We start from the raw sequence: 17,803 nt of genomic DNA, 5'->3' as shown, positions 1-17,803 counted from the left end.
TTCACCCACATCTATGGCAGGCATCCTCAGAAGTTTTCAGGTATGATTTTACCTTTCTCAGGTATGTCAGGTTTGTGAGAGTAGGCTTAAAACAAACGGCAGTTCGAGTTGGTTGCTGTGACTCTTTCGGGCTGTCTGGCCATGTTCCAGAAGCATTCTCTCCTGACGTTTCACCCACATCTATGGCAGGCATCCTCAGAAGTTTTCGGGTATGATTTTACCTTTCTCAGGTTTGTCAGGTTTGTGAGAGTAGGCTTAAAACAAACGGCAGTTCGAGTTGGTTGCTGTGACTCTTTCGGGCTGTCTGGCCATGTTCCAGAAGCATTCTCTCCTGACGTTTCACCCACATCTATGGCAGGCATCCTCAGAAGTTTTCAGGTATGATTTTACCTTTCTCAGGTATGTCAGGTTTGTGAGAGTAGGCTTAAAACAAACGGCAGTTCGAGTTGGTTGCTGTGACTCTTTCGGGCTGTCTGGCCATGTTCCAGAAGCATTCTCTCCTGACGTTTCACCCACATCTATGGCAGGCATCCTCAGAAGTTTTCGGGTATGATTTTACCTTTCTCAGGTTTGTCAGGTTTGTGAGAGTAGGCTTAAAACAAACGGCAGTTCGAGTTGGTTGCTGTGACTCTTTCGGGCTGTCTGGCCATGTTCCAGAAGCATTCTCTCCTGACGTTTCACCCACATCTATGGCAGGCATCCTCAGAAGTTTTCGGGTATGATTTTACCTTTCTCAGGTATGTCAGGTTTGTGAGAGTAGGCTTAAAACAAACGGCAGTTCGAGTTGGTTGCTGTGACTCTTTCGGGCTGTCTGGCCATGTTCCAGAAGCATTCTCTCCTGATGTTTCACCCACATCTATGGTAGGCATCCTCAAAAGTTTTCGGGTATGATTTTACCTTTCTCAGGTTTGTCAGGTTTGTGAGAGTAGGCTTAAAACAAACGTTGGTTGCTGTGAGTTTTCCAGGCTGTATGGTCATGTTCCAGAAGCTTTCTCTCCTGACGTTTCACCCACATCTATGGCAGGCATCCTCAGAAGTTTTCGGGTATGATTTTACCTTTCTCAGGTATGTCAGGTTTGTGAGAGTAGGCTTAAAACAAACGGCAGTTCGAGTTGGTTGCTGTGACTCTTTCGGGCTGTCTGGCCATGTTCCAGAAGCATTCTCTCCTGATGTTTCACCCACATCTATGGTAGGCATCCTCAAAAGTTTTCGGGTATGATTTTACCTTTCTCAGGTGTGTCAGGTTTGTGAGAGTAGGCTTAAAACTAACGGCAGTTTGAGTTGGTTGCTGTGAGTTTTCTGGGCTGTATGGCCATGTTCCAGAAGCTTTCTCTCCTGACGTTTCACCCACATCTATGGCAGGCATCCTCAGAAGTTTTCAGGTATGATTTTACCTTTCTCAGGTTTGTCAGGTTTATGAGAGTAGGCTTAAAACAAACGGCAGTTCGCAAGCATCCTCAGAGGTTGGAAACTAGGGAAGTCGGGTCAACAAATGAGACTCAAAGCAGTTGGAAGGCACCATCAAAGCCTTCCCGGCAGATGACCCTCCGCTTCCTCTCCCGCACAGGCTACGGCCACACGGTGCCCCTCTCCGCCTGGGGCAAGATCTTCTGCATCCTCTACTCCTTGCTGGGCATCCCCTTCACCCTGCTCTTCCTGGCCGTCTTGCTCCGGTATTTGCTGCCCGTCGTGAGTGACCGTCCGGTGCAATGCGTCCACCGCCGGTGGGGCCTTCCGGTGGCCCACGTGGCTCTGGCCCACGCCATGGCCCTGGGGGCGCTGACCGCGGGGCTCTTCGTGCTCGTCCCGGCCGTCTGCTTCTGGGCCTTGGAGGGCGGCTGGACCTTCCTGGAGTCGGTCTACTTCTGCTTCATCTCGCTCAGCACCATCGGCCTCGGGGACTTCGTGCCACGAGGCAGCGCACAGTGGCCTTGGCACGAGCTCTATGAGCTCAGCATCACCGGTGAGTCATTGCAGGATCCCTGACGTATGATTGACATATGCCATGAGATATGATATGACCTAGGATTGCAGTTAAGTTATCCACATACCGTATATACTCAAGCTCAGCATCACCGGTGAGTATGATTGACATATGACAGAGCATGACGTATGATTGACATATGCCATGAGATATGATACGACATAGAATTGCAGTTAAGTTATCCACATACCGTATCTACTCAAGCTCAGCATCACCGGTGAGTATGATTGACATTTGACAGAGCATGACGTATGATTGACATATGCCATGAGATATGATATGACCTAGGATTGCAGTTAAGTTATCCACATACCGTATATACTCAAGCTCAGCATCACGGGTGAGTATGATTGACATATGACAGAGCATGACGTATGATTGACATATGCCATGAGATATGATACGACATAGAATTGCAGTTAAGTTATCCACATACCGTATCTACTCAAGCTCAGCATCACCGGTGAGTATGATTGACATTTGACAGAGCATGACGTATGATTGACATATGCCATGAGATATGATATGACCTAGGATTGCAGTTAAGTTATCCACATACCGTATCTACTCAAGCTCAGCATCACCGGTGAGTATGATTGACATTTGACAGAGCATGACGTATGATTGACATATGCCATGAGATATGATACGACATAGGATTGCAGTTAAGTTATCCACATACCGTATCTACTCAAGCTCAGCATCACCGGTGAGTATGATTGACATTTGACAGAGCATGACGTATGATTGACATATGCCATGAGATATGATACGACATAGGATTGCAGTTAAGTTATCCACATACCGTATCTACTCAAGCTCAGCATCACCGGTGAGTATGATTGACATATGACAGAGCATGACGTATGATTGACATATGCCATGAGATATGATACGACATAGGATTGCAGTTAAGTTATCCACATACCGTATATACTCAAGCTCAGCATCACCGATGAGTATGATTGACATTTGACAGAGCATGACGTATGATTGACATATGCCATGAGATATGATATGACATAGGATTGCAGTTAAGTTATCCACATACCGTATATACTCAAGCTCAGCATCACCGATGAGTATGATTGACATTTGACAGAGCATGACGTATGATTGACATATGCCATGAGATATGATACGACATAGGATTGCAGTTAAGTTATCCACATACCGTATATACTCAAGCTCAGCATCACCGATGAGTATGATTGACATTTGACAGAGCATGACGTATGATTGACATATGCCATGAGATATGATACGACGTAGGATTGCAGTTAAGTTATCCACATACCGTATATACTCAAGCTCAGCATCACCGGTGAGTATGATTGACATATGACAGAGCATGACGTATGATTGACATATGCCATGAGATATGATATGACCTAGGATTGCAGTTAAGTTATCCACATACCGTATATACTCAAGCTCAGCATCACCGGTGAGTATGATTGACATATGACAGAGCATGACGTATGATTGACATATGCCATGAGATATGATACGACATAGGATTGCAGTTAAGTTATCCACATACCGTATATACTCAAGCTCAGCATCACCGATGAGTATGATTGACATTTGACAGAGCATGACGTATGATTGACATATGCCATGAGATATGATATGACATAGGATTGCAGTTAAGTTATCCACATACCGTATATACTCAAGCTCAGCATCACCGATGAGTATGATTGACATTTGACAGAGCATGACGTATGATTGACATATGCCATGAGATATGATATGACATAGGATTGCAGTTAAGTTATCCACATACCGTATATACTCAAGCTCAGCATCACCGGTGAGTATGATTGACATATGACAGAGCATGACGTATGATTGACATATGCCATGAGATATGATATGACATAGGATTGCAGTTAAGTTATCCACATACCGTATATACTCAAGCTCAGCATCACCGGTGAGTATGATTGACATATGACAGAGCATGACGTATGATTGACATATGCCATGAGATATGATATGACATAGGATTGCAGTTAAGTTATCCACATACCGTATATACTCAAGCTCAGCATCACCGGTGAGTACGATTGACATATGACAGAGCATGACGTATGATTGACATATGCCATGAGATATGATACGACATAGGATTGCAGTTAAGTTATCCACATACCGTATATACTCAAGCTCAGCATCACCGGTGAGTACGATTGACATATGACAGAGCATGACGTATGATTGACATATGCCATGAGATATGATATGACATAGGATTGCAGTTAAGTTATCCACATACCGTATATACTCAAGCTCAGCATCACCGGTGAGTACGATTGACATATGACAGAGCATGACGTATGATTGACATATGCCATGAGATATGATATGACATAGGATTGCAGTTAAGTTATCCACATACCGTATATACTCAAGCTCAGCATCACCGGTGAGTATGATTGACATATGACAGAGCATGACGTATGATTGACATATGCCATGAGATATGATACGACATAGGATTGCAGTTAAGTTATCCACATACCGTATATACTCAAGCTCAGCATCACCGATGAGTATGATTGACATTTGACAGAGCATGACGTATGATTGACATATGCCATGAGATATGATACGACATAGGATTGCAGTTAAGTTATCCACATACCGTATATACTCAAGCTCAGCATCACCGATGAGTATGATTGACATTTGACAGAGCATGACGTATGATTGACATATGCCATGAGATATGATATGACCTAGGATTGCAGTTAAGTTATCCACATACCGTATATACTCAAGCTCAGCATCACCGATGAGTATGATTGACATTTGACAGAGCATGACGTATGATTGACATATGCCATGAGATATGATACGACATAGGATTGCAGTTAAGTTATCCACATACCGTATCTACTCAAGCTCAGCATCACCGGTGAGTATGATTGACATTTGACAGAGCATGACGTATGATTGACATATGCCATGAGATATGATATGACATAGGATTGCAGTTAAGTTATCCACATACCGTATATACTCAAGCTCAGCATCACCGATGAGTATGATTGACATTTGACAGAGCATGACGTATGATTGACATATGCCATGAGATATGATACGACATAGGATTGCAGTTAAGTTATCCACATACCGTATCTACTCAAGCTCAGCATCACCGATGAGTATGATTGACATTTGACAGAGCATGACGTATGATTGACATATGCCATGAGATATGATATGACATAGGATTGCAGTTAAGTTATCCACATACCGTATATACTCAAGCTCAGCATCACCGATGAGTATGATTGACATTTGACAGAGCATGACGTATGATTGACATATGCCATGAGATATGATACGACATAGGATTGCAGTTAAGTTATCCACATACCGTATCTACTCAAGCTCAGCATCACCGGTGAGTATGATTGACATTTGACAGAGCATGACGTATGATTGACATATGCCATGAGATATGATATGACATAGGATTGCAGTTAAGTTATCCACATACCGTATATACTCAAGCTCAGCATCACCGATGAGTATGATTGACATTTGACAGAGCATGACGTATGATTGACATATGCCATGAGATATGATACGACATAGGATTGCAGTTAAGTTATCCACATACCGTATCTACTCAAGCTCAGCATCACCGGTGAGTATGATTGACATTTGACAGAGCATGACGTATGATTGACATATGCCATGAGATATGATACGACATAGGATTGCAGTTAAGTTATCAACATACCGTATATACTCAAGCTCAGCATCACCGGTGAGTATGATTGACATATGACAGAGCATGACGTATGATTGACATATGCCATGAGATATGATACGACATAGAATTGCAGTTAAGTTATCCACATACCGTATATACTCAAGCTCAGCATCACCGGTGAGTATGATTGACATATGACAGAGCATGACGTATGATTGACATATGCCATGAGATATGATACGACATAGAATTGCAGTTAAGTTATCCACATACCGTATATACTCAAGCTCAGCATCACCGGTGAGTATGATTGACATTTGACAGAGCATGACGTATGATTGACATATGCCATGAGATATGATACGACGTAGGATTGCAGTTAAGTTATCCACATACCGTATATACTCAAGCTCAGCATCACCGGTGAGTATGATTGACATATGACAGAGCATGACGTATGATTGACATATGCCATGAGATATGATACGACATAGAATTGCAGTTAAGTTATCCACATACCGTATATACTCAAGCTCAGCATCACCGGTGAGTACGATTGACATATGACAGAGCATGACGTATGATTGACATATGCCATGAGATATGATACGACATAGAATTGCAGTTAAGTTATCCACATACCGTATATACTCAAGCTCAGCATCACCGATGAGTATGATTGACATATGACAGAGCATGACGTATGATTGACATATGCCATGAGATATGATACGACATAGAATTGCAGTTAAGTTATCCACATACCGTATATACTCAAGCTCAGCATCACCGGTGAGTACGATTGACATATGACAGAGCATGACGTATGATTGACATATGCCATGAGATATGATACGACGTAGGATTGCAGTTAAGTTATCCACATACCGTATATACTCAAGCTCAGCATCACCGATGAGTATGATTGACATATGACAGAGCATGACGTATGATTGACATATGCCATGAGATATGATACGACGTAGGATTGCAGTTAAGTTATCCACATACCGTATATACTCAAGCTCAGCATCACCGATGAGTATGATTGACATTTGACAGAGCATGACGTATGATTGACATATGCCATGAGATATGATACGACGTAGGATTGCAGTTAAGTTATCCACATACCGTATATACTCAAGCTCAGCATCACCGATGAGTATGATTGACATATGACAGAGCATGACGTATGATTGACATATGCCATGAGATATGATACGACATAGAATTGCAGTTAAGTTATCCACATACCGTATATACTCAAGCTCAGCATCACCGGTGAGTATGATTGACATTTGACAGAGCATGACGTATGATTGACATATGCCATGAGATATGATACGACGTAGGATTGCAGTTAAGTTATCCACATACCGTATATACTCAAGCTCAGCATCACCGGTGAGTATGATTGACATATGACAAAGCATGACGTATGATTGACATATGCCATGAGATATGATACGACATAGAATTGCAGTTAAGTTATCCACATACCGTATATACTCAAGCTCAGCATCACCGGTGAGTATGATTGACATATGACAGAGCATGACGTATGATTGACATATGCCATGAGATATGATACGACGTAGGATTGCAGTTAAGTTATCCACATACCGTATATACTCAAGCTCAGCATCACCGGTGAGTATGATTGACATATGACAGAGCATGACGTATGATTGACATATGCCATGAGATATGATACGACATAGAATTGCAGTTAAGTTATCCACATACCGTATATACTCAAGCTCAGCATCACCGGTGAGTATGATTGACATTTGACAGAGCATGACGTATGATTGACATATGCCATGAGATATGATACGACATAGGATTGCAGTTAAGTTATCCACATACCGTATATACTCAAGCTCAGCATCACCGGTGAGTATGATTGACATATGACAGAGCATGACGTATGATTGACATATGCCATGAGATATGATACGACGTAGGATTGCAGTTAAGTTATCCACATACCGTATATACTCAAGCTCAGCATCACCGGTGAGTATGATTGACATATGACAGAGCATGACGTATGATTGACATATGCCATGAGATATGATACGACATAGAATTGCAGTTAAGTTATCCACATACCGTATATACTCAAGCTCAGCATCACCGGTGAGTATGATTGACATTTGACAGAGCATGACGTATGATTGACATATGCCATGAGATATGATACGACATAGGATTGCAGTTAAGTTATCCACATACCGTATATACTCAAGCTCAGCATCACCGGTGAGTATGATTGACATATGACAGAGCATGACGTATGATTGACATATGCCATGAGATATGATACGACGTAGGATTGCAGTTAAGTTATCCACATACCGTATATACTCAAGCTCAGCATCACCGGTGAGTATGATTGACATATGACAGAGCATGACGTATGATTGACATATGCCATGAGATATGATACGACATAGGATTGCAGTTAAGTTATCCACATACCGTATATACTCAAGTATAAGCCGAGTTTTGGCTTATATTTGAGTCGGCTTATACTCGAGTATATATGGTACATTTATTATTTTTCTCTATTATTATTGGTATTATTACATTTATTATTTTACTCTGTTTATTAGTATTATTACATTTATTATTTTACTCTATTAATATTGTTACTATTACATTTATTTTACTCTATTTTTATTATTATTAATACAGTAGAGTCTCACTTATCCAACGTTCTGGATTATCCATTAATCATCATCATATAGTGAAAATTATATAATAGAATAATGTAGCATTAATAATAATAGTAATAATAATATAGTAATAATATAATAATATAGTGTTAATGAACTGTAATAATAAAATAGTGTTGATAATAATAAATTATTATTAATATAATAATATATTATATTAATTATAATATAATATAGGTAATAGTATTATATAATAATAATAATAGGTGAGCAGGATGAGCTCCCACTGTTAGCCCCTGCTTCTGCCAACCTAGCAGTTCGAAAACGTGCCAATGTGAGTAGATCAATAGGTACGGCTCCGGCGGGAAGGTAACGGCGCTCCATGCAGTCATATTATTATTACAAACACCCGACTTATTTACGACTCATAGTTAATAATAGGGCTTAAGTGAAGCTTTATCCTTACAACAAGCCAAATTTTTCAAAGTGAAATTATTCTATTCCAGTTTACCTACTGGTGGGCTTGCTGGCCGTGCTGGTGGCACTGGAGACGGCACACCGGCTGCAGGAAGTCCGGGCGCTGGTCCGGTTCTTCGCACCCGACTCCGGTTCTTCTTTTCCGGAAGACGACGACCGCCGCGAAATCCTGAGCCGGGATCAACTGGCCTTGAGCACCGTGTCTGGAAGCACGTAATCCGAATCAACGAAGATTCGTAATTGTTCTGTCCCGACGGGCAACATTTCGAGGCTCGTTTCTCCATTATTTTAATGGTTATCAGGATGAAACTTGGCACAATTGTAGGCAACGTCCACGACTTTAAGACTGCCAAGTTTCAGAATTTTTTGGCAATCTACTGATTTTTAGGAATTTTTTGAGCCGGGACCAACTGGCCTTGAGCACCGTGTCCGGAAGCACCTAATCCGAATCACCAAAACTTCATAATTGTTCTGTCCCGACCGGCAACATTTCAAAGCTCATTTTTCCATCATTTTTATGGCTATCAGGATGAAACTGGTCACACTTGTAGGCAACGTCCACGACTTTAAGCCTGCAAAGTTTCAGAATTTTTTGGCAATCTACTGATTTTTAGGAATTTTTTGAAGTTTTTTTTCCAATTAAAAATTACAGCTTGACCCGCTCCGAAACAACACATCTAAGGCCTTGAGCACCGTGTCCGGAAGCATGTAATCCAAATCACCGAAACTTCGTAATTGTTCCGTCCCAACGGGCAACATTTCGAGGCTCGTTTCTCCATCATATTTATGGCTATCGGGATGAAACTCGTCACACTTGTAGGCAACATTGAGGACTTTAATCCTGCCAAGTTTCAGAATGTTTTGGTCATTTACTGATTTTTAGGAATTTTTCGAAGTTTGTTTTTCAACTAAAAAATTACAGTTCAAGTCCCGATTGGTTCCGTTTGCAGCAACGGGGAACATTTCGAGGCTCGTTTCTCCATCATTTTTATTGCTATCGGGATGAAACTTGTCACACTTGTAGGCAACATCGATGAATGTAAGCCTGCTAAGTTTCAGGGTGTTTGGGTAATCTACTGATTTTTAGGAATTTTTCAAAGTTTGTTTTTCAATTAAAAAATTACAGTTTGAGTCCTGATTGGTTCCATTTGCAGCAATGGGAAACATTTCGAGGCTCGTTTCTCCATCATTTTTATGGCTATCAGGATGAAACTTGTCACACTTGTAGGCAACGTCGACGACCTTCAGCCTGCTAAGTTTCAGAATTTTTGGTTAATCTACTGATTTTTAGCAATTTTTTGAAGTTTGTTTTTCAATTTAAAAATTACAGTTCGAGGCCCGATTGGTTCCATTTGCAGCAATAGGGAATATTTCGAGGCTCGTTTCTCCATCATTTTTACGGCTGTCAGGATGAAACTTGGCATACTTGTAGGCAACGTCAACGACTTTAAACCTGCTAAGTTTCAGAGTGTTTGGATAATCTACTGATTTTTAGGAGTTTTTTGAAATTCTTTTTTCAACTAAAAATTTACAGTGCGAGTCCCGATTGGTTCCGTTTGCAGCAACGGGGAACATTTCGAGGCTCGTTTCTCCATCATATTTATGGCTATCAGGATGAAACTTGTCACACTTGTAGGCAACATTAACGACTTTAATCCTGCTAAGTTTCAGAATTTTTGGGTAATCTACTGATTTTTAGGAATTTTTTGAAGTTTGTTTTTCAATTAAAAAATTACAGCTTGAAAGACTCCGAAACAACACATCTAAGGCTTCCGTTTTGTTTAGTAATGTTTTAGAGGGATTAGTAATTCAAAGATTAGTAATTCAGAGATTTGTATTTACAAATCGTACAAATCTCCGAATTACAAAACTGACCTCTGACGCTAATATCACCTTTTCCCATTTGAATATAGAATCCTAGAGTTGGAAGAGGCCCCTTAAGGCCATCCAGTCCATCCCCATTCTTTCGGGCAGGGAGACACAACCAAAACGGTCCTGACAGATGGCCATCAAAGGCTGAGAGAAGTTACATAGTTAGTTATATAAATTATATCGCCTTCAAGTCATTTCCTATCACAATTTTTTTCCGGGGCTGAGAGTGTGTCACCCATTGGGTTTCATGCCCGAGTCGAAATTCGAATCCGGGTCTCCGGAGCCATAACCCAACATTCAGGTTGCTATATCCTGCTGACTTCTATGCAAACCATTTCCTCGTCCTTTTGGCAATGTGTCGAGGGTTATTTGTTTTTCTGAGCAAGAGTTCTTACTCAATGATCCCTGTGTTTGCCTTTGGGGAGGGCTGTGTTGACATTAATCGAGTCAATTGGGAACATTGCAAAGCTCATTTCTCCGTTATCACTACAGTTATCAGGATGAAACTTGGCACACTTGTCGGCAACATCGATAACGTTACGCCTGCCAAGTTTCAGAACGTTTCGGTCATCCAGTGATTTTTAGGAAATTTTTAAAGACCCGGAGGGGTAATTGGTTCCGTTAGGGGCAGTGGGGGAAAATTGGAGGCTCGTTTCTGTTGTGTTCCTGTTGTTGTTTCTTAAAAATCTGCCATTTGTAAGGCTACTGGGATGAAACTTGACACACTTGTCGGCAACACTTTACACCTACACAATTCACTTCAACAGGAACACTCTACACGCTGTCTTGCACAAAAGAGACCCCATCAATCCTCACAGGAAACAGGTCTCGGTAGTAGGTGAGTCCCTCCTCAGAGGAACGGAAACCATCGTTTCCAGACCGGGTGGGATGACTCGAGAAATGTGCTGCATCCCAGGGGCAAAAATACACCACATCACTCAGAGGCTCATCAGGTTCCTAAAACCCCATCACCCTCCCCTCTTATGTTGATTCATGTAGGAACCAATGATACCACTAGGCGTACTTTTCATAAGATCAGAAACCATTTTCGAGCTCTCGGAACAAAGTTAAAACTGTGTAATGTACATGTGATTTTTTCATCCCTCCTCCCTGTTATAGAACACGGCTCTACGAGGGCCAGAAAAATAGTACAGGTCAATTAACTGGCTCAGAAAATGGTGTCAGGAGGAGCGTTTTGGCTTCCTCGACCATGGCCACTCTTCCAGGAGGATGGCCTACTGGCAAGGGATGGGGTGCATCTCAGACAAGTAGGAAAACACCTAAATGGACCAAGTATTAGGAGCACAATAATCCCAAATAAACAGCTCGGGGGAAGGTCACATTGGCTTACATGTCTTTACACTAATGCACAGAGCCTGGGAAATGAGCGAGACGAACTCCAACTTTTAGCACAACACAACATGTACGATGTCAAAGGCATAACTGAAACCTTGTGAGATAAACAAGACGAACTCCAACTTTTAGCACAACACAACACGTACGATGTCATAGGCGTCACTGAAATCTGATGGGATAAGCAAGACGAACTTCCAACTTTTAGCACAACACAACATGTACGATGTCAAAGGCATAAATGAAACCTGGTGGGATAAGCAAGACGGACTCCAACTTTTAGCACAACACAACATGTACGATGTCATAGGCGTCACTGAAACCTGGTGAGATAAGCAATAGGCATGTCCGATCGATGAAAAAAATGTTTCAATTCTCGTTTCTAAAGTAGAGGGTGCCGGCGCTTCAATATAGAAAGTATTTCCGATATTTTCACCCAAAAATTTCAGATATTTCCGAAAATTCATAATGATTCTCAATGTTTCTAAAATGGTGGACGCACATGCGCAATCGCTACACACCAGGCTTGTATGCCAATCTTCCATGTGGACGCAGAGGACGTTAGCCCCCACCTTTGCCTCCATCGTGGAAGCTTCTGATTGGCTGGGGAGCGGAAGCCATATTAGGCTGTGCTAAGCTCCCATTCAAGGTAGGTTGCAGAAACAAAAAAATATTTTTAAAAATATATTTTAAAAAAAATTTGGGGGGAAAAAATTAATGAAACATTAAGAGACAATTAGAGAATGGGCCAACAATGGTTCGAATTACATTGCTGGTTGTGCTGTGAGACAATGTCTCGGAATGCGTATCAAAAAGCGAGAACAATCCGAAATAATTCCGATTTACGATTCAAAACGATTTTTTGGACATGTCTAATAAGCAAGACAAACTCCAACTTTTAGCACAACACAACACGTACGATGTGAAAGGCGTCACTGAAACCTTGTGAGATAAACAAGACGAACCCAACTTTTAGCACGACACAACGTTGCCAAATTTGGTGACAAACTTCCATCCCATCCGCTCAACTTTCCCATCCGAGTTCCGTATTTTTCCTCCACACACCAACTTTTCAGGTATTTATTTCAAACTCCGGTACAAATTTAGTGCAAATCGCCAGGGAAAAGGGGGTTTGGGGTATTGGAGGAAACGGTGAAAACTTAGGAATAAAATATTGGCTGTTGTTAAGAGGATTCAAGGCACTTTGAACCAGGAGCAGACACAAAAATGGGGCACAAAAAATAGAAGAAACCCTTGAAAATATTGGGGAAATAAGGTCGGAGAAGGGCGGCACCCGTTTCCGTGAACTCGAAATTTTTCCAACCATAGCAATAAAAGCATGCATGCACACAAACACACACAATAAATACACTCCTATAATTTGGAGAGAGGCGGAAAAAAGGGGACGGAATTGAGGTTTCTATCTGAACAAGCAGAATTCAAGGGCACTGCCCTTTAAAACGACATATAAGGAAAATAAAAGAATCCATCTCGCTCTCTCCTGGGTGACTCTGTCCGAGTATCTGTATCTGTTCTACGGGATTATTTTATTATTATATAAGGAAAATGAAAATGAAAGAATCCATCTCGCTCTTTCCTATGTGACTCTGTTCAAGTGTCTGTATCTGTTCTACGGGATTATTTTATTATTATATCTCTGTTCTACGGGAATATTGGATGACTCTGTTTTATTATTATATAACGAAAATGAAATAATCCATCTCGCTCTTTCCTATGTGACTCTGTCCGAGTATCTGTATCTGTTCTACGGGATTATTTTATTATTATATAAGGAAAATGAAAATGAAAGAATCCATCTCACTCTTTCCTATGTGACTCTGTTCAAGTGTCTGTATCTATTCTACGGGATTATTTTATTATTATATCTCTGTTCTACGGGAATATTGGATGACTCTGTTTTATTATTATATAACGAAAATGAAATAATTCATCTCGCTCTTTCCTATGTGACTCTGTCCGAGTATCTGTATCAGTTCTACGGGAATATTTGCTGACTCTGATTGTTTTGTTATTATATAAGGAAAATGAAAGAATCCATCTCGCTCTCCCCTATGTGACTCTGTCCGAGTATCTGTATCTGTTCTACGGGATTATTTTATTATTATATAAGGAAAATTAAAGAATCCATCTCGCTCTTTCCTATGTGACTCTGCCCAAGTATCTGTATCTGTTCTATGGGATTATTTTATTATTACATAAGGAAAATGAAATAATTCATCTCACTCTTTCCTGTGTGACTCTGTCCGAGTACCTGTATCTGTTCTACGGGAATATTTGCTGACTCTACTTGTTTTATTATTATATAAAGAAAATGAAAGAATCCATCTCGCTCTCTCTTGTGTGACTCTGTCCGAGTATCTGTATCTGTTCTACGGAAATATTGGATGACTCTGATTGTTTTATTATTATATAAGGAAAATGAAATAATCCATTACGCTCTCTCCTGGGTGACTCTGTCCGAGTATCTGTATCTGTTCTATGGGATTATATTATTATTATATAACGAAAATGAAATAATTCATTTCACTCTCTCCTGGGTGACTCTGTCCAAGTATCTGTATCTGTTCTACGGAATTATTTTATTATTATATAAGGAAAATGAAAATGAAAGAATCCATCTCGCTCTTTACTATGTGACTCTGTCTGAGTATCTGTATCTGTTCTACGGGATTATTTTATTATTATATAAGGAAAAGGAAAAGGAAAGAATCCATCTCGCTCTCTCCTATGTGACTCTGTCTGAGTATCTGTCCCTGTTCTATGGGATTATTTTATTATTATATAACGAAAATGAAATAATCCATCTCGCTCTCTCCTGTGTGACTCTGTCTGAGTATCTGTCTCTGTTCTACGGGAATATCTGATGACTCTGATTGTTTTATTATCATATAAGGAAAAGGAAAGAATCCATCTCGCTCTCTCCTATGTTACTCTGTCCGAGTATCTATCTCTGTTCTACGGGAATATTGGATGACTCTGATTGTTTTATTATTATATAAGGAAAACGGAAGAATCCATCTCGCTCTCTTCTATGTGACTCTGTCAGAGTATCTGTCTCTGTTCCTATGCTGAATGGTATTGGATGACTCTGATTGTTTTATTATTATATAACAAAAATGAAAGAATCCATCTCGCTCTCTCCTATGGGACTCTGTCCAAGTATCTGTATCTGTTCTACGGGATTATTTGATGACTCCGGATTTTATTATTATTGTATAAGGAAAATGAAAGAATCCATCTCGCTCTCTGCTGGGTGACTCTGTCCGAGTATCTGTATCTGTTCTACGGGAATATTGGATGACTCTGATTTTTATTATTATATAAGGAAAAGGAAAGAATCCATCTCGCTCTCTATGTGACTCTGTCCGAGTATCTGTATCTGTTCTACGGGATTATTTTATTATTATATAAGGAAAATGAAAATGAAATAATCCATCTCGCTCTCTCCTGTATGACTCTGTCCGAGTATCTGTATCTGTTCTACGGGAATATTTTATTATTATATAAGGAAAAGGAAAAGGAAGGAATCCATCTCGCTCTCTCCTATGTTACTCTGTCCAAGTATCTGTATCTGTTCTACGGGATTATTATTTAAGGAAAATGAAAATGAAAGAATCCATCTCGCTCTTTCATATGTGGCTCTGTCCAGGTATCTGTATCAGTTCTACGGGATTATTTTATTATTATATAAGGAAAATGAAAGAATCCATCTCGCTCTCTCCTATGTGACTCTGTCCGAGTATCTCTATCTGTTCTACGGGATTATTATTTAAGGAAAATGAAAATGAAAGAATCCATCTCGCTCTCTCCTATGTGACTCTGTCCGAGTATCTGTATCTGTTCTACGGGATTATTTTATTATTATATAAGGAAAAGGAAAATGAAATAATCCATCTCGCGCTCTCCTATGTGACTCAATCCGAGTATCTGTCTCTGTTCTACGGGAATATTTGCTTACTCTGATTTTTATTATTATATAAGAAAAATGAAATAATCCATCTCGCTCTCTCCTGGGTAACTCTGTCCGAGGATTTGTCTCTGTTCTATGGGAATATTTGATGACTTTGATTGTTTTATTATTATATAAGAAAAATGAAATAATCCATCTCGCTCTCTCCTATGTGACTCTGTCCGAGTATCTGTATCTGTTCTACGGGATTATTTTATTATTATATAAGGAAAAGGAAAATGAAAGAATCCATCTTGTTGTTTCCTGTGTGACTGTCTGAGTATCTGTCTCTTTTCTACGGTAATATTTGCTGACTCTACTTGTTTTATTATGATATAAGGAAAATGAAATAATCCATCTCGCTCTCTCCTATGTGACTCTGTCCGAGTATCTGCCTATGTTGAATGGGATTATGTGATGACTCTGATTGTTGTCAAGTGCAAGACAGGTTGTGATTTGTAAACAATACATCACTTCTCGCACCAGCATCCCGCAACAGGGTTGTGTGTGTTGCCGAAGAGCCTCCGGAGACAGCAAGAAGTTGCGCCAAGAGCAGAGATGTGCAAGGGAACGGCTTTTCGAAGGGGAGAAAAGGGAGAAGCGCTGGCATTGGCCGCCCGCCGGACGTCGGAAAAGCACAGTTTCGCAACGTAGGACCGAGGGTATTCCTCAGCTGACCCGGCATTTGTCCTTCCGGCTGAGCTTCCGGCGCCTTTGTTGCAATCCCCGCTCCAGCCTGAGATCCTCCTCAATGGCTCTGGAGATTGTGCAAAGAAGAAAAAGAAAATGGAGAAAGGGGGAAGGAGAGAAAGGAGGAAGAAAAGAGAGAGGTGTTAGCATATGTACGTTGGTTTGTACCACAAAGGCTCCCACGTGGCTTGATTAATCTGGACCAAACATGGCCCACCATATCTGTCATGATCCAACTTAAAATATGGACTGGGTTTCAACTTAAAAGTATACCCTATTTGGGATTAGGGCCCCAAAAATGAACAAATGAATATGCATCCCTGCAGTGCTCAAATGCAACCACAAGAGGGCACTAGATAGCTACGTAGACTAACAAATGGAAGAACTATCAAAAAATCCAAATATGTATGTTGGTTTGTACCACAAAGGCTCCCACGTGGCGCGATCAATCTGGACCAAACGTGGCCCATGATACCCGTCATGGTCCAACTTAAAATATGGACTAGGTTTCAACTTATAAATCTTAACTATTCACAACGAAAATGAACAAATGAATATACATGTCTGCAGTATTCAGATGCAACCACAAGAGGGCACTAGATAGCTACATAGATTAACAAATGGAAGAACTATCGAAAAGTCCAAATATGTATGTTGGTTTGTACCACAAAGGTTCCCACGTGGTGCGATCAATCTGGACCAAACGTGGCCCACCATATCCGTCACGATCCAACTTAAAATATGGGTTGGGTTTCAACTTTAGAATCTACCCGATTTGGGATTAGGGCCCCAAAAACAAGCAAATGAATATGAATCTCTGCAGTGCTCAGATGCAACCACAAGAGGGCACTAGATAGCTACGTAGACTAACAAATGGAAGAACTATCAAAAATCCAAATATGTATGTTGGTTTGTACCACAAAGGCTCCCACGTGGTGCGATCAATCTGGACCAAACGTGGCCCATGATACCCGTCATGGTCCAACTTAAAATATGGACTAGGTTTCAACTTATAAATCTTCACTATTCACAACGAAAATGAA

At 40.6% G+C, this 17,803-nt stretch overlaps 2 protein-coding genes across 4 annotated transcripts in view; one reads left to right on the top strand and one right to left on the bottom strand.

The window, feature by feature from the left end:
• kcnk7 (potassium two pore domain channel subfamily K member 7) overlaps positions 1-15,040 on the top strand; it is a 23,639-nt gene extending 8,599 nt beyond the window's left edge. The window contains exons 2-3 of the mRNA XM_062964821.1: positions 1,568-1,963; positions 8,905-15,040. Of these exons, the coding sequence (XP_062820891.1) occupies positions 1,568-1,963; positions 8,905-9,092 (584 nt within the window). The 3' untranslated portion in view covers positions 9,093-15,040. The remainder of the gene's footprint in view (positions 1-1,567; positions 1,964-8,904) is intronic.
• The window catches only part of ehbp1l1 (EH domain binding protein 1 like 1), a 74,953-nt gene continuing 70,316 nt past the window's right edge, over positions 13,167-17,803 (bottom strand). For all 3 annotated transcript variants that reach the window (XM_062964818.1, XM_062964819.1, XM_062964820.1), the window contains one exon: positions 13,167-16,827. In XM_062964818.1, the coding sequence (XP_062820888.1) occupies positions 16,740-16,827 (88 nt within the window). In that variant the 3' untranslated portion in view covers positions 13,167-16,739. The remainder of the gene's footprint in view (positions 16,828-17,803) is intronic.

Source organism: Anolis carolinensis, unplaced genomic scaffold, assembly GCF_035594765.1.
Source record: "Anolis carolinensis isolate JA03-04 unplaced genomic scaffold, rAnoCar3.1.pri scaffold_14, whole genome shotgun sequence".
Lineage (NCBI taxonomy): Eukaryota > Metazoa > Chordata > Lepidosauria > Squamata > Dactyloidae > Anolis > Anolis carolinensis.
This window is presented reverse-complemented; position numbering and strand designations above follow the sequence as displayed.